At 44.5% G+C, this 25948-nt stretch overlaps 8 protein-coding genes across 8 annotated transcripts; 5 read left to right on the top strand and 3 right to left on the bottom strand.

Annotated features, from left to right (window-relative positions):
* Positions 1 to 469: 469 nt before the first annotated feature.
* Positions 470 to 931, top strand: O0I10_002802 (uncharacterized protein; the record flags this gene model as incomplete). The annotated part of the gene is made up of 1 exon (XM_058482881.1): positions 470 to 931. One exon carries the CDS (start codon positions 470 to 472, stop codon positions 929 to 931), a length of 462 nt encoding a protein of 153 aa, XP_058346448.1.
* A 391-nt stretch (positions 932 to 1322) lies between these two features.
* Positions 1323 to 5738, top strand: O0I10_002801 (uncharacterized protein; the record flags this gene model as incomplete). Its single annotated transcript, XM_058482880.1, has 15 exons — positions 1323 to 1663; positions 1818 to 1934; positions 1987 to 2103; positions 2190 to 2499; positions 2565 to 2642; positions 2709 to 2766; positions 2820 to 3001; positions 3060 to 3088; positions 3154 to 3511; positions 3590 to 3699; positions 3765 to 3989; positions 4051 to 4194; positions 4264 to 4443; positions 4502 to 4618; positions 4682 to 5738. The coding sequence occupies 15 exons, from the start codon at positions 1323 to 1325 to the stop codon at positions 5736 to 5738; spliced, it is 3423 nt and encodes a 1140-aa protein (XP_058346447.1).
* A 468-nt stretch (positions 5739 to 6206) lies between these two features.
* On the bottom strand, positions 6207 to 7923 carry O0I10_002800 (uncharacterized protein; the record flags this gene model as incomplete). Its single annotated transcript, XM_058482879.1, has 2 exons — positions 6207 to 7549; positions 7605 to 7923. 2 exons carry the CDS (start codon positions 7921 to 7923, stop codon positions 6207 to 6209), a joined length of 1662 nt encoding a protein of 553 aa, XP_058346446.1.
* Positions 7924 to 8311: 388 nt separating this feature from the next.
* Positions 8312 to 12894, bottom strand: O0I10_002799 (uncharacterized protein; the record flags this gene model as incomplete). The annotated part of the gene is made up of 6 exons (XM_058482878.1): positions 8312 to 9050; positions 9120 to 9951; positions 10016 to 10862; positions 10924 to 10999; positions 11064 to 11212; positions 11272 to 12894. 6 exons carry the CDS (start codon positions 12892 to 12894, stop codon positions 8312 to 8314), a joined length of 4266 nt encoding a protein of 1421 aa, XP_058346445.1.
* Positions 12895 to 14345: 1451 nt separating this feature from the next.
* O0I10_002798 (uncharacterized protein) lies at positions 14346 to 15945 on the top strand (the record flags this gene model as incomplete). The annotated part of the gene is made up of 3 exons (XM_058482877.1): positions 14346 to 14543; positions 14606 to 14622; positions 14676 to 15945. 3 exons carry the CDS (start codon positions 14346 to 14348, stop codon positions 15943 to 15945), a joined length of 1485 nt encoding a protein of 494 aa, XP_058346444.1.
* A 307-nt stretch (positions 15946 to 16252) lies between these two features.
* O0I10_002797 (uncharacterized protein) lies at positions 16253 to 18741 on the bottom strand (the record flags this gene model as incomplete). The annotated part of the gene is made up of 11 exons (XM_058482876.1): positions 16253 to 16827; positions 16885 to 16975; positions 17031 to 17115; positions 17178 to 17300; positions 17357 to 17409; positions 17470 to 17715; positions 17777 to 17946; positions 18012 to 18108; positions 18171 to 18308; positions 18371 to 18456; positions 18516 to 18741. The coding sequence occupies 11 exons, from the start codon at positions 18739 to 18741 to the stop codon at positions 16253 to 16255; spliced, it is 1890 nt and encodes a 629-aa protein (XP_058346443.1).
* Positions 18742 to 19863: 1122 nt separating this feature from the next.
* On the top strand, positions 19864 to 21615 carry O0I10_002796 (uncharacterized protein; the record flags this gene model as incomplete). The annotated part of the gene is made up of 6 exons (XM_058482875.1): positions 19864 to 20047; positions 20119 to 20241; positions 20296 to 20818; positions 20899 to 21135; positions 21203 to 21387; positions 21443 to 21615. The coding sequence occupies 6 exons, from the start codon at positions 19864 to 19866 to the stop codon at positions 21613 to 21615; spliced, it is 1425 nt and encodes a 474-aa protein (XP_058346442.1).
* Positions 21616 to 22942: 1327 nt separating this feature from the next.
* Positions 22943 to 25037, top strand: O0I10_002794 (uncharacterized protein; the record flags this gene model as incomplete). The annotated part of the gene is made up of 6 exons (XM_058482874.1): positions 22943 to 23017; positions 23355 to 23455; positions 23520 to 23940; positions 24062 to 24241; positions 24300 to 24386; positions 24453 to 25037. The coding sequence occupies 6 exons, from the start codon at positions 22943 to 22945 to the stop codon at positions 25035 to 25037; spliced, it is 1449 nt and encodes a 482-aa protein (XP_058346441.1).
* Positions 25038 to 25948: the final 911 nt, after the last annotated feature.

Below are 25948 nucleotides of genomic sequence, written 5' to 3'. Positions count from 1 at the left end.
TATATCATTGCAAGAACACCGCTCATCATGCACCCCTTTCATATTGTAGATGCACACGTAGAGTCGGAGGATGTGATCATATAACATCCACTGCTGCTGCTATACTGCAATCTATGATCATCCTATTACTGCTATTACTATTAGGTTTCTAAAACATCATGATCCTATCTACTACTTCACCATTGAGGAGTGCTAAATAAGGTGCACCTCTACTACTCCATGAAGCAAAAGCAGGGCAACCCGTGCGTAAGTAAGTGGTAAAAGGATCACTTGCTGAGTCGGAGCAACCAGCACGAGGAGTGATGTGGAGAAGGAACAAATCGGATAACGTCTTTATGCTGCTTTGGGGGCACAACGTGATGGATGATGAGTGGTGTCACAACATGCCATCATCATCCATTTTAAAAGGGTGTCATTTCTTGGTTCTTTATCCACCATTTTCTACCAGCATCTTTACCTCTTACTTTTAATGTCGTCGTCCCCCTTGAAAGAAACCACAACCTATTACGAGAATGATCAACAGCAATTGAATGAGGAAGACCATAGCGGCGGCATCTATTTTATGGATCCCAATGTTGCCAACAACAATATGGATGACTACTACTACGGAGAAGATGATGATCCATATGCATTCTACGACCAAATACTCAATCATGGAGGAGGTGATGATGATGAGATGTATGATAACTTTGAGGAGCAAGAAGCACAGCATCAAGGAGAACAACAAAGCGCCTATGATTATCAACAAGATGCCCTGCTTCATTTAATAGTTGGTGTGCAATCCTACTTGTCAGACTTGTCGTGCTCTGGTTTGTCGAATGATCAACAAGATTCTCCGCTCAATGACCTCCAATACAAGATGTATACCTACCTTAAGCGTCGTGCTCATGATATGGGTGTCATTGCAGAAAATCCCGTTTCCAACACGTAGTAGTAGTAGATAATGATCATGTATGTACTTTTTTAATTCCTCACCTCTCCCTCCATTTTCAAACATGTACATACGCGTGCATGCTCCTTTTTCTTCTTAATCCCTGCATCAACTTTTTTTTTAATAGATTTCATTGTATAGAACATGTGCATTACAATAATAAACGCCAATCCATGCGAGCTAGCAGTAGTAGTAGTAATGGTGATGATAGGCATGTCGAACCTGTCAAATCAGTACGACGCTGCACGGCAAGTGTGGGAGGATAAGTCACTGTGTTGCCAATCAAAATTTCAGCGGGTTCGTGTCAATCAATCAACCATACTCTTTTCCTTGTTTCTCACTTTTTCTTCTTCTCCTCCTCCTCCTTTCGCATTCGAGAAAAGAGTCAATCATGTCGTGGGATTCAGGCAATAACGCAAACGGTGGCGATAGCTGGGGCGCCGGTGGTGGCAGTGGTGGCGGCCAATGGGATGGCGGTAACAGCACTCCATGGGATGGTGGCGGCAGCACGCCCTGGGGTGGCTCTGGTGATGCCTCTGCTGGTGGTCAAGACAACCCATTTGCATCCGGCAACTTTGGTGGTGGTGATTTCGCTGCTTCTTCCAATGACTATGGTGCTTCCAATGACTATGGTGCTGGTGATTATGGCAATGGCGGCGACTATGGCGATAGTGGCGACTATGACAGCAAGCCTGCACGTACTCCACGCCCTGGTGATTGGGATTGCCCAGAGTAAGTGTTATCAAAGGATTTTGATTGATTGATGACGTTTGTGATTTGACATCATGAATGTGTTTCATCTCTCTCTCTCTCTCCCTCCCTTTTGTTCGGAAAAAGTTTAAAGTCTTACACACACGCGCGTGTTCTTTTCCCTTTTCTCGTGTAGCTGTGGTGTGAACAACTTTGCCAGTCGTGATGCTTGCTTCAAGTGCAGTGCTCCTCGTCCAGAAGGTATGGGCCCACCCAAACGTGAACCTCGTCCTGGTGATTGGGATTGCCCAAGGTAAAAACTATATACACATATTTTATCATGTTATTAACACATTCATCTATAGCTGTGGTGTGAACAACTTTGCCAGTCGTCAAGAATGTTTCAAATGCAATGAACCCCGTCCTGAAGGTATGGGTCCTCCTAAGCGTGAACCTCGTCCTGGAGATTGGGATTGTCCTTCGTATGTATACCTCTACCTCTCCTCCTTTTGTTTGTGGAAAAGCAAAAACAAGATTTGACTGACGCGTTGTTCACGCGTGTTTGTAGGTGTAACATCAGCAACTTTGGTACCCGTACCGAATGCTTCAAGTGCGGAGCTGCTCGTCCCGAAGGCATGGGTCTTCCTCCACCAGAAGATCGTCCTGAACGTGCTTACAATTGGGCTTCCAACCGTGCTCGTTATGAGTTTAATGAAAATGCTGTTGGTGAAGATGGCATGGCTCCACGTGATGAAAAATTGGAAGCTGAACTTTTCGGCTTTGATCCTACTGAACAACACACTCCTTTGGATTTCTCAAAGTACGCCAACATTCCTATCAACATTGAACGTGGTGAAGCTCCTGCTCCTGTCAAGGACGTAAGTTGTTGTTGTTGTCAATCAAGTATGCCTATACAGATGTTGACTCATATCTCCATGTATAGTTTGACTCTGCCAATTTGCATCCTGTCATGAAGGAAAACATTCGTCTCGCTCGCTATACTCAACCTACCCCTGTGCAAGTAAGTTTCCCACTCCAATTGCAGTAACGGAATTGATTGATTGATCATGATGATGATTATCATTAGACCATGTCTATTCCTATCGTCACCAATGGAAAGGATTTGATGGCTTGTGCTCAAACTGGTGAGTTCAACAATTGGGATATTGATATGGTGTATTAATCACCTTGCTACTAGGTTCTGGTAAAACGGCTGCTTTCCTTATTCCCACCCTTTCTGGTCTCTTTGGTCGTGCCAAGGAACTTGCTCAACCTCGCCCTGCTCCTTTCGAATACCGCAGCTTCAAGGCTGAACCTTTGGTTGTCATCATTGCCCCTACTCGTGAATTGTGTTCTCAAATTTTCGATGAATGCAGAAAGGTAAATACAACAACAATTCCCCATCCACTGATACTCATTTTATTCGTTTCGTTACTAGTTCACTTACAGAAGCATGTTGAGACCTTGGTAAGTGTGTGATCAAGTACGTGTCAAGAATGGTATGCTCATGTTTTTTACTATGTTACCATTAGTGCCGTTTATGGTGGTGCCGATACTCTTTCTCAAATTCGTCAACTTGAGAGAGGTTGTGACATTTTGGCTGCTTCTCCTGGTCGTTTGATGGATTTCATTGAGCGTGGCAAGATTTCTCTCAAGCGTGTTCGTTACCTCGTTCTTGATGAAGCTGATCGCATGTTGGATATGGGTTTCGAAGCTGTCATTCGTGCCATTGTTGAAAAGAGAGGTCTCAACCCTGAGCGCCAAACTCTCATGTACAGTGCCACTTTCCCTCGTGCTATCCGCAAGTTGGCTCGTGATTTCTTGCAGCCCGATTATCTTTTCTTGAAGGTTGGCCGTGTGGGTGGTACCACTTCTTCCATCACTCAAAAGGTAAATGGGCGATTACAAGGGTGATACAAAAAGGGGCGTACTCATGTGTGTGTGTGTGTATCGGAATTACTTTTTTAGATGCTCTACGTGGAAGAAGAGAACAAGCGTGAAGAACTTCGTACCCTTTTGAACTCCCAACCTCCTAGCAGAACCCTTATCTTTGTTGAAACCAAGCGTAGTGCTGACAGGCAAGTATTCTTATTATCATGGCCATTGCCAATGTGGGTCATTGAAATTAACACACACACTATAGTTTGGATCAATACTTGTATGAGCGTGGTTTCCCATCCACTTCCATTCATGGTGACCGTACCCAAATGGAAAGAGAAGATGCTTTGATTGCTTTCAAGCATGGTCGTTGCCCTATTCTCGTTGCTACTGCTGTTGCTGCCCGTGGTATTGATATTCGCAATGTCATGCACGTTATCAACTACGATATGCCCGAGAGCATGGATGAATACATTCATCGTATTGGCAGGTAAAGTAAAAGAGTACAAATGGAATGCTATCGTTTTACCAACACACACGCACCTTTTTAGAACTGCTCGTGTCGGTCGCTCTGGTCTTGCCACCTCGTTCTACAACGAGCGCACCTCCCACTTGGCTCCTGAACTTGCTAAGCTTTTGAAGGAATGCAAGCAAGAGATCCCCGAATTCTTGCAAATGTATATTCCTGAAGACATGTACATATCTTTGAATGAGGCAAAAAAAAAGGGATGATTCAAAAGAGACTCACATGATCATGTGTTTAGTACTTGGGAAGAAGATCTTCCTGAAGAAGATGTCCCTGCACCAAGCTATGCTGGTCAAGAATATGTTCCTATGGAACGTCCTGGTTTCGGTGCTCCTCCTGGTGCTCCAGCTGGTGGTGATGGCTATGGTGATAGTGCTGGTGGTGCTCCTGCTCGTGAGGGTGACTGGAACTGCCCAAGGTAATTATTGTGGATCCATTGTGAATAATTGGTATATGAAATTAACACGTTTATATAGCTGTGGCATCAACAACTATGCTCGTCGCACTGAATGCTTCAAGTGTAACACTCCTAACCCCAACCCAAGCAGTGGTGGTGGTAGCCGTGAACGTCGTGATGGCGATTGGGATTGCACGTAAGTATCAATCTTATTATACAACATGACCATTGGTGGATACTTATCAATGTATTTATATAGTTGTGGCGTTGTCAACTATGCTCGTCGTACCGAATGCTTCAAGTGTGGTGCTCAACGTGAAGGTGGCGGTGATGATTATGGCTATGGTGCCTCTGGTGATTATGGTGCCTCTACTGCTGATGCTGGTACCGGTGCTGGATGGGATGCCAACGCTGCTTCTGCTGGATGGGATTCTGGTAACAATGGTGCTACTGGTGGCGGTTGGGATGCCAACGCTGCTTCTGCTGGATGGGATTCTGGTAACAATGTTGCACCAGCTACTGGTGGTGGATGGGGTGAACCTGCTGCTGCTCCTCAAGAAGCACCTGCTGCTGCTGCTGGTGGATGGGGTGAACCTCAACAACAACAACAATCATCTCCTGCTCAACCTGCTGCTGGTGGATGGGGTGAGCCTGCACCTGCTGCTCCTGCTCAAGCTACACCTGCTGCTAGTGGTGGATGGGGTGAACCTACACCTGCTGCTCAACAACAACCTGCTGCACCTGCTGCTGCTGCTGGTGGATGGGGTGAACCACAACAACAACAATCATCTCCTGCTGCTAGTGGTGGATGGGGTGAACCAGCTGCTCAACAACCTGCTGCACCTGCTGCTACTGCTGCTGGTGGATGGGGTGAACCTCAAAAGCAACCCTCACCTGCTCCTCAAGCTGCTGGTGGATGGGGTGAACCTCAACAACAACAACAACAATCGCCTGCTCAACAACCTGCTACTGCTAATGGTGGATGGGGTGAACCTGCTCCTAAGCAACCAGCTGCTCAACAACCTGCTAGTGGTGGATGGGGTGAACCAGCTGCACCTACTCCTCAACAACCACCTGTAAACAATGGATGGGGATCTCCAGCTCCTGCTGCACAAACGCCACCAGCTGCTGCTACACCACCTCCACAACAACAACAACCTCCTGCACCTGCTCAACCTGCTCAACCTGCTCAACCTGCTCAACCTGCTCAACCTGCACCTGCTGCTGCTGATGATGGATGGGGTGCTGCTCCTGCTCAACCTGCTGGTGATGGATGGGGTGCTCCTCCTGCAAAGCCTGGTGGTTTTGGATGGTAAAGAGTGTAGTAATCTTTCAAACATGATTTACGTGACAAAAAAATCCGCTTATTGCTTAAACCCTTTTTTCCTCTCTCTCATTTAAAAATGTAAATAAAAAGAGTTTCGACACGTATAACATTGGCACATTTGTTTTATTGTAACCCTTCACTGTCACTATTGAAAAAGAGGATACGTTGCACGAGAACGTGAAGGCCCAAGCGTGCATATTCAAAGGTCTGTGCGTTGTGTTGCAGAAATTGTGCTACGACGTCATTGTTGTCGGCATGAATGAAATCTACTTTTTGGATGATGTTGCCCTTAAGTTTACAATTGATCAACGATATGGTGACATAGAGACGTGTTCATGTTTAGAATCAGCTACAGCTACCCAAAAGCACAAAGTAGAGCCCATACTGAAATCCACTTGTGGGGACCAAATGTACATTCGAAGACAATTTATTTTTAAAGGTGATCATCCTTAGACTACTATGGATCAGGGGGCTGAATGTTCGGATAGGCACCGAATACGTAATCATCATCCTCATCCAGCGTGTAAATCACGTTTGCTTTTCCTAGCTTCTCCTTGGCGTATTGGACACATGCACCGTTATCGTCAAATTGGCAGCATACAAATGTCAATGATAAGCCTTGTTGGTTGTGGTGATGATGATGGTCTGCTAACCGTCGAATCCCAGCCGCTTCAATTTGTGGACAATACGATATTTTGAAATGACGTAAATGAGGCATGGCGGACGCAATGGCTGATAATAAGCGATATGAAAAGATCGGCTTGACTGATTCAATCGTTAAATCACGCAACTCGTCGGCACGTTCAAGGAATGCGAGTAAACTTGTCTCTTGCACATTGGATACATCCATACGCACTTTTTTGAGGAAAGGAATCAATCCCATGGATACGAGTACATCTGCCTTGTCGTCTAGATCCTTGAGAATAGGAAACGGTACATCCAATGCAATTGACTCCATCGTGTGCGAAGAAGCATGGGCAATGTCCTGGATACCATGCAGCAAGGGCAAGATACGATCGTGCCATGGTTCATTCAACTCCAATGTCATGTGCAATGATTGTAGGCAATGTAAACGATGGAGGGCATTAAGAACACCACCCTCTGCCGTTGATGGATTGAGACCAAGGTAGGCATGATTCAGTGTTGGTTGTGCTTGCTCCAATATCCTCAATAACATGGCACGTTGCCCAAGATAGCGTACGCTGTGAAGACCCAGGAAACGTAAATGCTGAAATGATCGCTGCATGAATAATTCCAAATCCTTCGCTTCAATATCCAATCCATACAATGATTTCTCCTTTGGCGCATCATCATCTTGTTGTTGCATTGAAGAAGAAGAATGAATCCATGGTCGCGCTCCCATACACCATCGGAAATGTGTTAATCGTGAACAATAAGGCAATATGGCTGGATGGAATTGATGCGTGGTGTCAACGCTTAGCTGGGTCAACTTTGGGCAATGGTCGAGGATAGCAAAGAGTTCGGGCAAACTGTACACGTCGCTGAGATGTAGTGTTTCAATAGCACTGTTAGTGATAGTGGTGATAGTTGTAGTTGTTGTAGTTGTAGTAGTAGGAGTAATGGTGGATGTGGTGGTGGTCGCTGGTATGCTGAATTGTTGTCTGCCTCGATCCACTGAGAGAGAGACTAAGCTTGTTGGGCATATTGAGATCATGTATCGTATGAATGTGAAGGAATCACACCAAAGGTAGCAGTCGGTCAACAACAAATGCTGCAATTGAGTGGAAATCGATTGGATAAAAGATAAGATCCTTGCATCCACACTACATCTCAAGAGTTCTAACATGACGTGTTTGTATGATAGTGCTTGCAGGATATACTTGCATATGCATACCTAATGATTCAAGCTGTCGACAGCCATATGTCTCCAGGATGGTTGTGATACCAAAGAGGATATCCGAGTTGTTGCATGATTCAATGGTCACCTTTCGCACGTGAGATCCAAGACATTGCCGAAACGTGTTGTTGTGTGTGTAATCATGTCTTCCTCGTAGCACCATAGAAGAGAAAACACCATGCACGCATGAAGGTAAAGTGGAATACCAATGTCGAGAAACGGCCATGCACTCAAGGCATTCACGCTGTGTCAACTGAATAAAGATGGCTGCAAGGATTTCGCAAGGCAGCACATTGGCAGGATCGATGGCCTTCATGCACACCAATGACGAGTTTTATGAACGCGTTGCTTTACAGCACAGTTGTTGTTGTTGTTGTTGTTGTTGCTGTAGGAGATAGGCTCAAAGAATAAAAGATGAATTCGAAAGAGAGAGAGAGAGAAGTGTTGTAATGCAGCTCCGGATTCCAAAACGGGATTACATGCGCAAATTTAAGATGTCATATTAGATGGCAAAAAGTCATTATATTGTACATGGAGCGAGTAGTACAGTTGAACGTCAAGAACAAGTTATTAATACTACTTGGTGTTGTGAATACGAAGGAAAAAGTTACACGAGATACAATTACATGAGGGAAGGAGGAGGGGGAGGGAAGGAAAAGGAATAAGGATGATGGTAAGATAGTAAGAAAAGCGGGTTAAAAGGATCATGTGTTGTTGCTGCTATTCGGTTGTTGTGATTGTTGTTGCTCTTGCTTGACATGGTTGGGAGGTAATCCAGTTTCTCTTCCAGCACTTAGAGATTCGCGTCGTTCATATCTGCCATTCTTTAGAACAAGCTCGATTTCACGTACAATATCATTGTCGTATGGTTGATACACGTGCAAATAATACAGGGCCGTGACACGTGGCAAGAAACTGGCAAAGACCGTGAGGATAAGGATAAGCCAATAGTATCCAACAGCAAATAGGCGATCGTGACCAGCAAAGATAAACGTATTGAACTGGGCATAGATACCAACAAAGGCATAGTATACCAAGATGGATAAAGCAATAATGCCGATTTGGATCCACGTGAACTCATACAAGGACAAGCCGACAAACAAATTGGCCACAATCACTGCGATACTTGACATTACAGTGCCTGTTTCATAAACACCATTCGAAATATAGCCCGCCTTATCAGGTGCACCTGCAATCAGCAGCATGTAAGGGAAAAAGAAGCACACGGCCGATTGGAAAATCGAATCAAAGATCGTTGCCCAAAAACGCCACACCTTGAACTTGTCATTGCGTAGACCCATCCGATACAATTCTGGATAGCACAGCGAGATCTTTGCAGAGAGATCTTGATCCCAAATACCCAAAAAGATGATCGGCAGCGAGGTGAAGATCAAGTTGTACAATGTCACGAGCGAGTAATCAAAGATCATTGAGCCTGTAAACCTATGTTTTTCAAATAATAAATGAGAATGCATCTTTTGGGGGCATCCACGTATAAAAAAGATAACTTACTGGCAGAAGATTTGGAACCAAAACAATACAAATGTCCATACAATGTTCTTGTAAAAGAAGCCCATGATCATTTCAGCTGTGCGTAGATAGGACCAGCGGCCGTGTACCAGCAACAATTTGCGTAGGAATCGGAATTGGGCAATAGCATAATCAGAAGCCATCACAGCTTGACGACCTTCCACACCAGAGATACCAATACCCACATTGGCTTCTTGAATCATGCTGACATCATTGGCACCATCACCAATGGCGAGCGTCATTACCTTGAGACCTCGTTTGACCAAAGTCACCACCTGAGCCTTTTGCTTGGGGCTGACACGACAGCATACGACGCTATTGCACTTCATGCCGAGACGTAGCAACATGTCACGATATTCATCCTCCAAGGCATACTTCAAGGTGGTACCATCAATGACCAAAGCCAGCTTTTGATTCGCCTTGGGATCATAGGCTGCTGCCAAAGCGTCTTTGATCTGCTTCTCGGTATCAGCACGCGTGTCGGCTTTCAAAATCAGCATTTGCATGTCGTTGGTGATGAGGTTACACGAATAGGCAATGTTGATAGCTGTCTCGGTCTTGTCGCCTGTCAATACCCACAAACGGATACCAGATTGTGCAAGCTCAGCAATCGTTTCAGGAACACCATCCTGCAATCGATCCTCAATAGCTGTGCCGCCCATCAACAACATGTTGACTTCGATTTCTTCACACACTTCATCCACCTTTTGTTCACGATTGTACAAGCTAGCACACGCTTCTTGGTATCTTCGATTCCACATCTTGTATTCTTCTTGAGAAATGAAACGATACGCAAGACACAGTGTACGTAAACCTACAAATAATAACAATAAGTCACCATGTCGTCGTGCGCGTCTTCCTTATAATCCAAAACATACCTTCATTAGCATAGGCTTCGAGATGATCCATGGTGGTGGTCTGAAGATGCTTTTGCGACTTTTCAAGTTCGGCTTGATCACCAAAGTCTTCGCAGAGACGTTCATAAATGACCGAGTCGGCACCTTTGCATAACAAAATGATACGATCACTGTCATGGGGCTTGATAACCACACTCATACGTTTGCGTGACGAATTGAATTCGAGCGTATCCAGCAATTCAAAGTTTTTGACTTCACCCATAATTTCAACGGACAAGGTGTTTGCATCACGACCAATATAGCTAAAACCAAGATCACGTGCCGTTGCCACCAGGGCAGCTTCATCAGGTGAAGTGGCGCGATAATCGATCAAATCGGGATTCTCTTCGCTGGGCCATTCGGCAATGACGGTGTGACACAATGCCAAGGCTGACATGAAGTGGATCATAGCAACAGAATGAGGCGTATCTTGTTTGCCAAGGTCTTCGAAAAACTTGGGGTCACCAAAGGTGGGTTTGGGGCCCACGTGCTTGTTTTCAAACAAGAGCTGTTGTTTCTTAAACATCTCCTTCATAACGGCCGACATGCGATTCTCTTCAGCATCCTCAGCATCCGATAAATCCATCTTTTCATCCCCTTGTTGCTGTTGATCTCGCATCAAATCGGTCTCAGTAGAACTCAAGCCATACGATACGCCATCAATGGTGCATTTACGAAACTCCATCACGTTTTGCGTCAAGGTGCCCGTCTTGTCGGAGAAGATGTACTCGATTTGTCCCAGATCATCAGAAATGTTCCATGTCTTGGCAATACAAGGGGTATCCGTCTTTTCATAGTACATGTCAATGTCCGCATAAATAAAGTATGCCTACAAAAGCCATTCCATATTAGCCATCATGAACGTTGATGTATACATGAAAGCAACATACCGCAAACGTCTTTACAATTTCAACCGAAATATACAAGGAGATCGGCACAATGTTTTGGTACAGGATCAAGGTTACCCTTTTATAGGATAAGGTTAGGAGCCCGAACATGCATAATAATGCAGGGATTTTGATTGACTTACCAGAATGTCAGGAAACCATCATAACTTGCATTGTTACCACGTATCTCGAAATCAAAGAACGGCATCGATCCACTGGTCCCAAAATAAACACTGTCGAGGACTGAGCTTACAATACAAATGATGGCAAGAATAACAAAGTTGGCAATGACCTATAAATACTATCTTAGTACCAATGCATGCATTGACTATTATTATTACTACTACTTACATGAGGATTGGTTTCCTTTTGGATCTTGCTACGTTTGGATGGCGTAGCGCCTGAATTGAGCATGATCTTTGTTTCCACGCCTGTAAAGACCACCACGCCAATGAGCCATTGCGTATTACGAAGCACCGAACCACGCAAAAGAATGTTGCTGTAGGTGACGGCTTCTGTTTTCTGATGCGATACGGTTGTTTGATTATCCTCTGGTTGATCAATATCCCATCGCAAGGCAGCATTGTACTGATACAAGTTGGCATGAGGAGGTTCACTTTCAATGTAAAAACGTGCTCGTTCACAATCATGCACCGTACGCAAATCGGCTGTGGCTGTCAATCCTTGACGCGTCTTGAGATTGGTCTCGCCATCGAGATTTTGAGTTTCAATAAAGCACATGTTGTCCGTTTCAGATGTTGACAAGACAACGATATCGGCAGGGACATCATCATTGTTGCGCAGCATGACATAATCACCAGCTGACAAATCTTCCCAACGCACCTCTTGCCAAAACACCTTGCATTTGCGTGCTGGTGGATCACCTGGTGCCAAATCCGCACACTTTTCTTCCTCTTCTCCAGGATGGACACTCGAAGGTCGTCGTCTCATACTTGTACTACGTCTTGGCAAACCACCAGCATCCTCCACACCCGTTTCAGTGGTCGGTGTACGATACAATACAGAGTGAGGAATGGAACCGGGTCGATAAGGTTGGCGGGATTTGCGTTTGATGGTAGGAGGTTTGAACATGCTGCTGAGTTCTGAACGTAGCGTATCCGATCGTTGTCGCACTGTGCTTAGTAACCTGGATCCTGGTCGAGGTGATGATGATGATTCAGGTTGCTGAAGATGTTGTTGGTCTCCATAACGCTGTTGTTGTTGTCGCTTGGATGGTGGTGATGATGCTGATGACGAGGGTTGATCACTATGAGCTGCATAAGATGATGCGGGTCGTCGTATACTACTACTGGTTCTTGATAATCGAGTGCTGGCAGTATCCAAAGCTGCTTGCTGCACAGGCTTTTTACGCGTGATGGATAATCGATACGTATGTGCATAACGGTTCTCAACGCCTGCCAACATGCAAAAGAAGCCGAAAAAGATATGCAACCCGTGCCATCGACTTCCACTGGTATCTTCCACATTGACATTGGTCCAGTTGGCCAGCTTTAACGTCTTTGCATTGTTGACTCGGCTGTCGCTTTGGCTACGTCGGTAATCCTCGATCGCATCCTTGATGGCCGTGATCAACAAGATCGCCATGAGTGGTAGTGCTGATACGGCTGGCTCTGTGACACCAAAGATGGGAATGCATTGCAACACCACCAGCAATAAAAAGTACAAGTTGGCCACATTACGAAACTGCTCAAAGAGGTTTTTGGGAATAAAAGTCAAAGGAGTGTATTTGGCTGTGCGAATGCGATTGCTGACATATTGGCCGCTTATGCGATTTCCCTGCTCGTCGTACTCGAATGACGGTAACTCCATATTGACATAAATGTGTCGCCGCCTCTGCATGTACGAGGACGTCGATTCGGTCCTTCGCAATTCGCCTGTTGATTGTTGCTTTTGTTGTTGTTCACCATTCTTTCGACGAAAAAGGCGGTTGAAACGCTGCCGTGTATCAATCATGAGCGAAAGAAAAGGTGATGGTATATTTGAGTCGCTCGTTTGTCGTCTGAAGGAAATAAACCACCCCTGGACTTTATGTCTAGAGTTGGGGTTTGCTTTTGTCAGATAAAGATGATAGGGTTACCACACTTGGGATGTAATAAAGAAGATACATACTCTGTGTATGATTGTTATTCTATAAGAGTGAAAGAATGATGATTGGATAATGGGAAAGGAAAGCGTCGTTTGATGCTGAATAAACAAAGAGTCAAATGGAGAATAAAGAATGCACAAAGGAGAAGTCTTCCGACCAAACAAGGGAAGCAAAAGATCGCTGAGAAAGCAAAAGGCAGTAAAAAAATCCCACTCTTTGTTCCACCATTCAACCCATGCTCCCCCTCTCACCCACTCATCACTCCCCCATACACAACGGATGAATCTTATCGGCAGCCACCGGGCCGCGCGCCTTTTGTGGGATAAATTACTTGCCGATCTTTGTACTCCCTCTCTATAATATAACCCCCGCTTGATCTTGTTTTTCGAATAGAGACTTGCACATGATAATACATTGGCTTAGCCATATTCCAACCCCCCTTGTAGTTTGGTTATACGCATGGATACATATACATCCACGACTTGGATATGTGTTGCTATGTAGACAGCTTATTTTGTTGCAACAACGCTAAATCTTGGGCAACACAAACTGAATGAACTTAGTCGGTTTCACCACACCATTTGTGTTAAGACATTGAGCTATCTAAAGTAGCCACTCACGCGTTGGTCTCGACAAAACCAAAACATTCCACAACAGCAAAGTGGCTAAAACTCTCCTCACTTGCCTCCAATAGACTTGAGCATATGACCCCACCACCCGTCTTCATGATGTTCCATGCAAAAAATAAAGCCGTTGAATGTTTGGGCTTTCGAAAGAGTACAGCAACTCTCATGTGGTTTTCTTTTGTGGGAGAAGCCGACGACAAGAGCTATATGTACATGTTGCTGTCATTTCCCAATAATCCTTTTTTCCCCCAACACAATGTAACACGTTGCATTATTTGCACTCTCTCTCTCTCTCTTTCAAGGTGCATGATTTACAAACACGATGAGCAGCATGCATCATGCATAGCTTTGAGTTTTTTGGGTGTAGTGTAATGCGTGAGCGTGAGCGTGTGTGTGGGAGAGATATGCCAAATTACCAACAGAGAGCGGGAAGTTCCAAATTCAGCATCTGGCTTTGTTCCCATCCGCATGAAATTGGAGGCTGCCCATCTTGCATGATCCCAACGACTTCCTTTCAATAACACCTTTTTGCTTGTCGGTCCGTATGCTTTCGTTGGGATGGAAAAAAGAAAAAACAAAAAGGTTGTTGGGGGATAGTGGGTCGCCATCTTGTATAAAAGAAGGCCGTCAAGGAAGTGTGGATTGAGTTATCTCACTCATCTTCTCAAGCAATTGAACTTCCAAATCAAACAATGACTCCTTTCTATAACGTCAACACCAACAACCGTGGCATGCTTGTCATTTCCACTGAGCCTTCCTTGAACCTTGTCAACGAGCAACGTCGTCTTGGTCTTTTGCAGCAACCATCATCCTTGTACCCATTCCCATCGGACGTCGAGGTGTATATGCAAGCTGTTGAAGCATGTCCCATTGAAGGCCAAAAGGATGCTGTAAGTCTCATGGTGCATATGAAATGATCTTTTGCTCATACCTTTTGCTTGTTTCTTTATAGCAAGGCAATGTCTTCGTGTAAGTTGTTACTATCCTTTCATATCACAATGCTTTAACCACATCTTTATTAGTGAACTTTGGGTGATCAAGAAGCAACAACCTCAGTTCACAAGCAGCAGCGAGATCCAATCTGCCATTGTTGCTGACCAATTGAATCGTCGTGGTGCATGGAACAAGACCATCTCGGTCCCCTTGCCCAACTTTGGTGACAATCGCAAGGTGTTTGTCAAGGTGATTGAAAAGGATATTGCCGAATTGCAGCAGTATCAGGCACTTTACCAGCAACAACCTTTGTCGCATGTGCACTTGCAACAATCGCAACAACAGCAGCAATTGGGTCAACAACATTTCCAGCAACAACAGCAGTTGAATCAACATCATTTCCAACAACAACAACAGCTGAACCAACAGCAATTCCAGCAACAACAACAATGCCAGCAGCAATGCCATCAACAACAACAGCAATGCCAACAAGGTCAGCGTGTGTTTGGCCAAAATTTGATGGATAACGTGTATGTCAACTTGTTTGACAACATGTCTCCTATGCAACGGCCAATGGGTGGCAACGCTTACTTTAAGCTTCTCGACACCACCAACCTCACTGTGGATGGCAACATCTATGTCAAGGTGCCACAAAGTGAGTTCCTCAATGTACCTTCTGCTGCTGCTGCTGGCATGATTCCCAACATCAGCCATGCCCCTGCCTTTTTCAAGGTGCTTGATCCATCCATGATCACTCCCAAGAGTGGCATTACTCAAAACCAGGTGTTCTTCAAGGTGTTTGACAGCAACCCCTATGCCAACAAGATCTATGTGCAATCTCCATTGGAGCAACAACAGCTCCTTCAGCAACGTGGTGAAAAGGCTGTATTGGTTGAAAAGGCTTTGGGTGAAGCTGAACTTCAACAACTCCGTCAAAGCATCAAGGTGCTTGATCGTGACATGTTGATCGATCAACCAACATTGGGTGCTGCTACTGCTACTCGTGTCCTTTACCAAACGAACCCCTTGTCGCCTCTTCAGCAACAACAACAACCCATTCAAATCATTGAGACATGTCCTACCTCCTACCTAACAACCACCCAACAGCAAGGCAACGTGGTCTTTTTGAACCAAGGCATGGATAAGCAATGGTTCACCATCCCTGCTGGACAAGCCTACTCCTCCGAGCATGGTAACCTTCGCTTGAAGATTGCCATTGATCCCGCTGAAGCTTTGAACAAGCAGCTCATCCATCAACAGCAACAACAGGGTGAATGGATCGCTGTCAATCCAGCTCGTCATCAAGGTACCATGTTCTTGAACATCACTGTCGAGAACCCCTTGAGATCCCGCCTCTAGTGGTTTTCTTTCTTTCTCTCTCTCTCAATCCTCATTTTGAGCTCTTGTCGTCATCATCATCACACATTGATTGTAGTTGTTTTTGAATTGTCGTTGTTTTCCAGTGATGAATAAAGGGTTTTATCCCCTTTCTTTTAACTTGAATTTGCAGCTTGTCTTAATCCCGAATTGAGATTGGTACTTTACAATGACCCATCACATATCAAAAGAATGATAATACTCAAGAATGTCATTTTTATAAGGATGATAATACAGCATCATGAATGTTATATATACACGTATATGATATTCCTCTCTCTCTCTTTCTCTATAATCCGACCCAGTAAGAACGACCACCCACGTTGTGAATAGGTAGTACGGCTGTATGGCTGCCTTGATCTGATTCCACGGTACCGCTCCATTCATACCAGACCTTTTTCGCATCCGATACTCTCCAAAAGTCCAATGTCACAGTCGATCCCTTGGGAATTTGCATAGGTGTTCGAATAGGGAAGAAGATAGGGAACCAGCTGAACATGCCAGGAGAATGCGTCTCTGGATGAATCGAGATCTTGACATGCTTGTACAATACTGCTTCGAAATAACCAGAGATGCCATGCATCACCATATCCTCTTTGTCGCTGACAGTGAATTGCACTCGGCTGTAACGTGCATTGTGAAGGTTATTGGTGGGGTCTTGGTCCTTGGGGATCACAAGATTGGGATGCTCAAATGTCCATAAGGCTTTGGAAGGGGCAAGTTCACAGACTTGTTGAAACATAACAACATAGGGTGTCTCAAAATGCACGAGATCCTTGTAAGCAGCTACCTCGTTATATAACTTGGATGAAGCCATGGGTGCAGCATAAGCGGTGTAGGAGGCAGGGATCGAGATACCATCATCTATATCACTCTATGAGCCATTTGTTCTTTTGCCATGATCGCATGGATCAAATTTACCTTTGAGGAACTTTTGTGCACCATCCAAGCATTCGGGGGAGAGCTCGTTATCACCAAATGATCCCAACAATTCGCTCACAAGAATATCAATCTATCGTAATGATGCTTAGCTACAACGACTACGAGGTATGATCAACCCAACTCACCTTCGTATCCGGTTTCCATTTTCGCATATCGGCAAAGATCAACGTGACACGGTCATGCCATTCTTCGGCTTTGGCATTTTGTAACCTAAACATGTTTGATCCATCAGTCATCCATTTGCATGCATTACATCAAGGAGAAAGCCTTACGTCACAAATGCATTGGGGTTCTTTTCAAGAGCGTACAATTGTACCTTGCGCTCGGCCTTGTCAGCAGCACGCAAGCAGCAATTCACCAAAGGACCACGTCCAGCACCGACCACCATGATTTTCCTATACTCTTACAATGAGAACCCATTTGGGTTTTCCAAGTCAATGCTTGTACTTACGTGACATAGTCCGATCCATGTTCAACACGATCCAACAAAGCGTGATACACAGCCTAAGATCCACTTCTTCGTTAGCATGAAGCAAGCCCCTATTGATTTGTAGCTGCTACTACCTTTTCATATTCCTGGTATTTGATGGGGTCTCTTTCAAAGGTCTCGTACATGTTGTTGTCAAGATTGTCCATCAGGGGTTGTAAAGGCGCTTGTAAGTAATCTTGATATCCAGAAGCAAATTCCTCCACTTGGTCCATTGCTGGTAAATTGCGATGAAGATAGTGGATGTATTCTTGATAAGAGGATGGTGTTGCACTTGCATGGATTTGAGTTGTAGGAACGGTGACAATCATTTGAGGTTGCATCTATAATAAAAAATGTTGAGTCACCTTATTCCACAATATACAGTCATGATGACATGCTTACACGACGCATCAGCTTTTTGACAAATGATTGATGGCGCTTGCTCAAGACGGGGTAACCTTTAGGATTGCTGATAAAGATCTCACTTGGGACAATGACGGCTTTGACAGGTTCAGCGAACCATGCATCCAACAACATGTCATCCTCGGGCAAAACGGCAGGTAACTCCAACACTAAAACAACAACCAATCAATATCACTAGCCTATATATATAGATACAATCCACTCATTTACTTACCCACTCCAATTTTGGGATTGTTCTCAGTCAAACCTCGGAATTGATTCCATTGTCTCCATGCCGCATGTTGGTTATCCATCAATACATGCACCCACATCTAATCCATCCTATGGTGAGTGGATTGTGGTATGTATAGATACAAAGTTAGCATGACTTTACCTGTGTAACAGACATGCCAGTGACAAGATGGTTGATAACACGAGCCATGTTGATACAACTTGTACCAGGCACCAAGCGTGGTGTGATCACCGTAAAGAGACCAAGATGACATGCAAATGCAACTTCTTGCTTGAAAGCCTACATTTTCTTATAAGACACAGACACATGCACGTTTCCTTATCGTCCACCCACCTACTTACCAGCTCAGAGTTGATACGGATATCATCATCTTTTGAATCTAATTGGATCCATTCCGACAAGCTGCCGGCCACCGCATCAGACCATTCTATAATCACGTGTTTTAATCCTTAGATGTCAAGGTCGTTGGGTCATGCTATTTCTTACGTGCTTTTCGAAGGACAAGATCGCCGCGATCGTAGACAGGTGCGTCTCGCCAGCTATCCCCTGCTTTGCATTCGAGCACTCGACTGTATTTTGAATGGACAATGGGCGTTGCGACAAAATCGTGGCCGGAATCAATAGCCTCTTGCACGAACTCCTCAATGTTATCAAAGCAATCGTAGGTGAGAAGACCAACGGCACAACCATATCCTCCTTCGAAATCAGCCATGGCGCGATCAAAAAAAGAGAGCGAGAGAGAGAGACAAGGTGAGAGCTTGTGCACAACACCACACCGAAATCATCGTTGTTTCCTAAGCAACTCCGCGTCAGGTGACTTGATCCTTGGACATGCCAACCTTTGGTATCATGGCGACTCGAGCGAGGCTTTAGCAGTAGTAGCAGATATACATCTTGAATGGCAATTATAAATACAAATGCCCTATCAATCTTAATGATCATCACGTATCCATGTGTGCTATGTGTTGATGGGAAACATACGATTTGGAGTATCATCATCATCATCTCGCATAAATTTTAGAATGCATTGCCCAATGATGTCCATTTACATTATCAGCATGAGATTTGCCAACCATGAATGTCGTCATAAATATAGAGCCAAGCTCTAATATCTAGCTTTGATTTGCAAGTTGAAGCCAAAGACGCCATTGTTATTGATAACAAATACACAAAAGCAGTAAGTGATGGATCCCGCGGAATGAGGCAGTGGCAAAACATAGGCCATCCACCGTATCACAACATCACCCGCATAGAATGTGTTCTGCTTCATCATTGATCAAGGCATTCTTTGGATGCTACGTCATATGCTATATCTTTAATGCATAAAAGGCCCAGGATTTACCACTCGCAGGGGTTTATGCACATAGTTTGGCTCTCAATTTTGCGATCCAACGAGTCATTCTACAGCATTGGGATAGCTGCACTAAGCCTAAAGTAATAAAAGACTGATTATTCTTACCCTTGGTAAAGGAGGTTGGCCATGTTTGTCCTGCAAGTAGCTAACATCCTAAAATAGGCGATCAGGATGCTCCGTGGCCACCACCGGTAAACAAATGAAGCAACGCCTCTCATGATGATGGCAATGTACAACCCTAAAGAATAATAAAGTGCTATATACGTGCACACAAAACTTCTGATGTGATCGTCGTTGGTAAAACACACATGTTGATGCTGCTAGGAATAGAAATTCTGCCCTCCATAATGTGAAACCGTGACATTTTGCATAAAAAGCAGCTCTGAAACTTTGGCGTATGCTGCATATCGATTGGTATTTCCTACTCGCTCTTTTTTTCCCTGTTTCTCACCCACTTTTTTATTCTCCAAACAACGAACAATGCTCAACAAATTGATCGACAAAGCAAAACGTCCATTATCTCCACGATCACCAAGAAAAGAAAGTAATCACAGTGCCGAGGATGAGCATTTATCAGTAGGCTTGCCTCCAACACCTCGTGGATCTGAAGAAGCTGTATCAAAGAACAACCACAACCGCTCCATAGCTGAATCACCACCCAAAGGTAAAATTGATTGGGTTAACACATATGACGTTTATGTATTTACATGTACGATGCATGTCGTCTATGTACAGTATTGTCACCCACATTATCACCAAAGTCATCTTCCACAACTCGATCATCATCATCACCCACCACACCCAACCGTACAACATCCCCAACCACTACCACCACTACCAACAAAGAGTTTAATTTTCGTAAGTGTGTGGTATGTTGTATAATGAAAATCCGGATATTAACACCTGTCACAGAGCCTGTTGTACCCGAAGGCAACAATTCGCCATCGCATGATTCCCCCGAAGAAGCTAATCCAGAGGAAGCATCAACACACGCCCCAATATTCTCATCCGATTTTCCTACACAAGATCCACCACCATTGTTGAACGAGAAACAACCCGAGAATCAAATCCAAGAACGACCTTTGGAGCTTCAAGACTTTCGATTATTGCGTACCCTTGGCACAGGCTCCTTTGGACGGGTGCATCTTGTCAACTCAAAACACAATGAACGTTACTATGCCATCAAGGTGCTTCGAAAAGAAGATGTTGTGCGGTTGAAACAAGTGGCACACACCAAGAACGAGCGTAACTTGTTGATGCAAGTGTCTCACCCCTTCATTGTCAACCTATGGGGCACTTTTCAGGATGATGTCAACTTGTACATGGTGATGGATTATGTTCCAGGCGGTGAGCTATTCTCGTATTTGAGACGATCCAAACGATTTCCAGATGCTGTTGCAAAGTTTTATGCTGCCGAAGTATTCCTTGTGATAGTGTAAGTGGAAGGTTGGGGGGGCGTCTCTATAGAGGGAAGGCAACTGATAGAGGATGATGTTGCTACTACTACTACTATAGGTATCTTCATGCGCATGAGATTGTGTACCGTGATCTCAAGCCAGAAAATATCCTGATTGACACATCGGGCCATATTCGATTGACAGATTTTGGATTTGCCAAACGCGTGCCGGATGTCACATGGACCTTGTGTGGCACACCTGATTATCTTGCACCTGAAGTTATTCAATCCAAAGGATACGGCAAGGCTGTTGATTATTGGTCCTTGGGTGTCTTGATTTATGAAATGTTGGCGGGGTAATGTATCATCATCATTATCATGGTCTGATTCTTTTATTGCCTCTTTACTCAACGTTATATATAGCTACCCACCCTTTAATGACGAAAGTCAATTCCGGCTCTATGAGAAAATCTTGACGTCTGAACCACAGTTCCCTTCTCATTTTCATCCCAACGTTCGTGATTTGCTCAAGCACTTGTTGACTACGGATCTCACTCGAAGATATGGTAATTTGGCAAGAGGGTATCGAGATGTCATGGATCATCCATGTAAGTGGAAAAAAAAGGGTGGGGAGGAATGGGACGCTTATGCAATCTTCAAAAGGGTTCAGCGACATCAACTTTGAAGACATGTTGGCTCTCCGCGTGACGCCGCCTTATATTCCGCAACTTTCTGGCCAAGGCGATGCTAGTAATTTTGATCAGTATCCGGAACAGAAAATGCCTTATGGGGTGCCACATGCTGATCCTTATCGCCGATACTTTAAAGAGTTTTAGCAACAATGGAACCATTTTGTACCTGTTTTGAAATTGCTGGATGTAGTAAAAGAATGATGGGCAAAGAGAGATAAAGAAACCACATCCATTCATCAAGGGGTGGGTGGGGGGATAGATAGAAAGGGGGGGAGAAAGAGACAAAAGAAGTGCAATGACGATAATGATTGGGTAACCCCGACCGAAGCCGAGGAAGGAGAGGTATTAGATAAAACATTTGCCACATTTGTGCAAAGGCCTTGAGTGTGTGCTTTTGTGCTGGTGTGTGGGGGGTGGGTTGATGGTGGGTTACCCAGCCTATTGCTTTATGGTCAATGAAAGAAGGGGGAGCGGGGAATACGTAACTGAACGAAGTACAAACATCAACTTTAGAACGTGGCTCTCCGCGTGACGCCGCCTTATATTCCGCAACTTTCTGGCCAAGGCGATGCTATTAATTTTGATCAGTATCCGGAACAGAAAATGCCTTATGGGGTACCACGTGCTGATCCTTATCGCCGATACTTTAAAGAGTTTTAGCAACAATGGAACCATTTTGTACCTGTTTGAAATTATGCTGGATGTAGTAAAGAATGATGTGTGGGCAAAGAGAGATAAAAACCACATCCATTCATCAAAGGGGTGAATTGGGGGATAGATAGAAAGGGGGGGGGAGAAAGAGACAAAAGAAGTGCAATGACGATAATAATGATGTCGGGTAACCCCGACCGAAGCCGAGGAAGGAGAGGCGGGCTAGGATAGTACCATTTGCCACATTTGTGCAAAGGCCTTGAGTGTGTGCTTTTGTGCTGGTGTGTGTGGGGGGTGGGTTGATGGTGTGGGTTACCCAGCCTATTGCTTCTTTATGGTCAATGAAAGAAGGGGGGTGAATTAGGGGACCCCGCTATCGTATTTTGTGTGCATTCCTTATGTGTGCACAATCACTCTCTTTCAATGCTCTACGCAATTATCCCCATTGTGGTACGTGATTGAACAATGAAAGCCATTCACTTTTTAGCAACAAGACAACTTTTCTTTCCTTTCGCATACATTGCGTGGTGTGTGTGTATGTGTGTGTGTGCGTCTTGACTAGGTTCGGATAGTGATGCATGATCCTATTGGCTAATGAGGTCCGCCTTTGTGAGCTGGTTTTCAAGCCCGATATTTTCTCTCTCACTCTTTCTCTCTTCTCTTTGGTTTGGCTTTTTTTTCCTCTCTCTCTCTCTCACTCACTTTGCTTTGTTTTACCCCTTCAGCGCCAACACACATATCCCACACACACCACACTTTTATTGCATCGAACCCAACACAACCTCTATTATCCGTCGAATCATTGCATATCGAATCGATTATGCGTCAAGAAGATTATCCTCCTGGAACTATTGTCTTTGCAAAACTAAAGGGTTATCCATGGTGGCCAGCCAGAGTAAGTTTTCTCATGGGTGTGTTTTTCGTGTGAGAAAAAAAGGATGCTTGCTTGCTTTCCACATGCTTCTTCGTCGTCGTCTCTTTGCCTTCCTCGTCGCCTACCACCACCCCTCCACACTTTCTTTTACGAATCGTTGCAATCAACTTGTTTTGAATGGAATCCACACTCTCTTTGTCGCCATGGCTTACGATCACAGGAGAAGGAAAGGGGGACAAAGGTCAAAGGAGGTTTGCACATTGAGGACCAAAACAACCATTGGAAGCAAGCAAGCAGTTTTTTTTTCTCTTGTTCTTTGACACAATGGGCATGTTGCTAATCCTGACATTGTTGCTAGATTGAAGATGAGAGGCGAGTTCCAGCCAAGGTTATGAAGCAAAAGTCCACCAAATCCAAACAACCAGTATGGACCGTATTCTTTTTTGGCTCAAGAGACTAGTAAGTATTCTTTGACGAGGCGGGATAGAACAATATGGAACAAGTATCATTGATATGATGATAGTGGTTTCTTTGGACCAGAAATGATCAGGCCATTTGATCCTGTTGCTGTGGAACGCGACATGAAGGCGAAAAAGTTCAAGACAAGGGAATTGGAGAATGCGGTTCGCCAAGCTTTGGATCCGTCATTATTGGAAGAGGAGGAACAAGAGGATGATGAAGAAGAAGAGGATGAAGAGGAAGAGGAAGAGGAGGTCATCACCACCAAAAAGACAACGAGAGGACGATCAAAGGCATCGCCTGCCAAGAATGCCAATGCTGGAAAGAAAAAGGCGGCACCAAAGCGATCAAAGAGTCGATCCAAGGATGAGGATGAGGAAGAAGAGGTCGAATCGAGTCCTGCCAAAGCAAAGAGACGATCACGCAAATTGGAAGAATCAGACAAGGATGCTATTCATGAAACGGATACTGGTCGAAAGAAAAGGGTAAGTTGGGGGTTGTGTGTGTTGCTGCGTATACGCGTGTTTGTGGTCGTGATGGGCGTGGGAGTTGTGTGTCATGCAACAACATGTTTGATTGACTTTTTTCTCTTTCTCTCTCTTTCAGCGCAAATCTGTCTCTTCATCGGATAAGGAAGAAGGTCGCGTTAGCCCTGCCGCATCTCAACGCAATACGAGTGGTGAGCCTGAAAAGCCAAAGGATGAAGCAGCTGAATATGATAAGGAGCGTATGAGAATGTATCGATTGCGACACAAATTGCAAAAGTTGGTCTATCAAAAGAAGCCGGTAAGTGGTGAAAACAAGGATGTCAGGTGATAAAAGAGATGCTCATGGAATGAGATAGGGTGAGATTTCCAAGGATGAATATCCATATATATCCCAGGTTCTCAAGAGTGTAGAAGAATCAAACATGACGCCACAACTGCTACGGGTAAGTAGTCATGGCAGGAACTGGTTTTTTTGGGATATTGAATACTGATGGTGGTGGTTGTGATAGGACACCAAAATTGGACAGGTTGTCAAGTCAGCTGGATTATACGTGTATGAGGACGACGTTGAATACAACATCCAAGCACGCGCTAAGCAACTTATGGCTCGTTGGAGAGTATCATTTACATCGGCAGCTGCACGTCAACAGGCAACTGGAACAGAGAATGGTAGTAATGGCAACAAGTCGACTTTGACCACTGGCACTGCATCGGCTACACCTGAGCCTCAACCAAAAGAAGAAACAAAGAAGCAAGATACCATGCAGGCGAATGAATCGTCCGCAACAGCTGTTGAAACTACTACACCTTTCAACAACAACAATGAAACAACAATACAATCAGAAGGAACAAGAACCAATGGTCAAGTTGAGAACAAGGAGGAGCAAAGCAGCAGCACTGTTGGTGATGGTGATAATGGCATCAATGGTGGTAATGGAATCAAAGCAGAGGCTATGGCTGTGGATGGTGATGATGAAGGAGGATCCAAACCAGCCGCACCTGTAACGACTGCAACCCCAACCACAACTACTACAACAGCACCAACAGCAGCAGCAGCAGCATCCGTGGATACTGTTATGCAGGAGGCCTCCTGAAAATTTATTTACGCGCGCTCTCCTCGCCTTATTTACACATATTCACAACTCTCACACAATCAAACCACCGCACGCATCACAAAGGGACCTTTGTTCTCTTTTATTTCTCTCTCTTTTATCTCCTTTGCTTTTGATCTTTCAACTGTGTACTTTTTTCTTCATTCTGGTCATATGGTGCCTTGCATTTCCCAATCTCAATTTCTTCATATAAACGACAGAAACAGAGAAATCCCCCTTTTCTCTCTTTTCCCCCTCTTTTTATCTTGGACTATTCTACACACATGTATTGCTTGCTATTCAAGAGGACAAATAAGAACAACTGAAAAAAACAACCGCACGCATGTATGAAATCGATTTGAATGTCTAAATGGGGAGGAAAGCCACCGACAGCAGCAGCAGCAGCAGCACGATGCAATGTATATTTGTGGCTGTGTGAAGGCGATATTGTTTGGCATAAGTCAACGACGCTCTCTTTTTTCTTCGTACAACATGTGGCACACCTCATCCTGAGCAATTTGCGCCACCCAGATAACTTTTTACGTTTCGAACCTATTTATAATGGTTGTTATGGTTACCAGCGTTGTATGGGGGGTTAATAAAAGAGGATCGTGTATATACATAAAAGCGTGTGGATTTGTGCATATGTACGTGCAAACCCTGTTTGCGATATTGCATATCTAGATGAGTGTAAGAAGGATGACCCTTAGCAGTGTTATACAATAGTGGCGCGAGCAATCAGGGTCGATGGGATCATTTGGCCCCCAAGAACACTCAAATTGATTCAGGGCACAACAAAAATTGCTCAGCCTTCGGTGACAATGACTAAAAAGAATAGAGGCGCAAGTAAAAGTTGTATGTATGTTTGCTGATGTGTGTGTATGGGGGGGTTTGTTGGAAAGATGGGGGTGGTA

Source organism: Lichtheimia ornata (genome assembly GCF_029851405.1).
Source record: "Lichtheimia ornata isolate CBS 291.66 chromosome Unknown scaffold00008, whole genome shotgun sequence".
NCBI classification, from domain to species: Eukaryota; Fungi; Mucoromycota; class Mucoromycetes; order Mucorales; family Lichtheimiaceae; genus Lichtheimia; species Lichtheimia ornata.
This window is presented reverse-complemented; position numbering and strand designations above follow the sequence as displayed.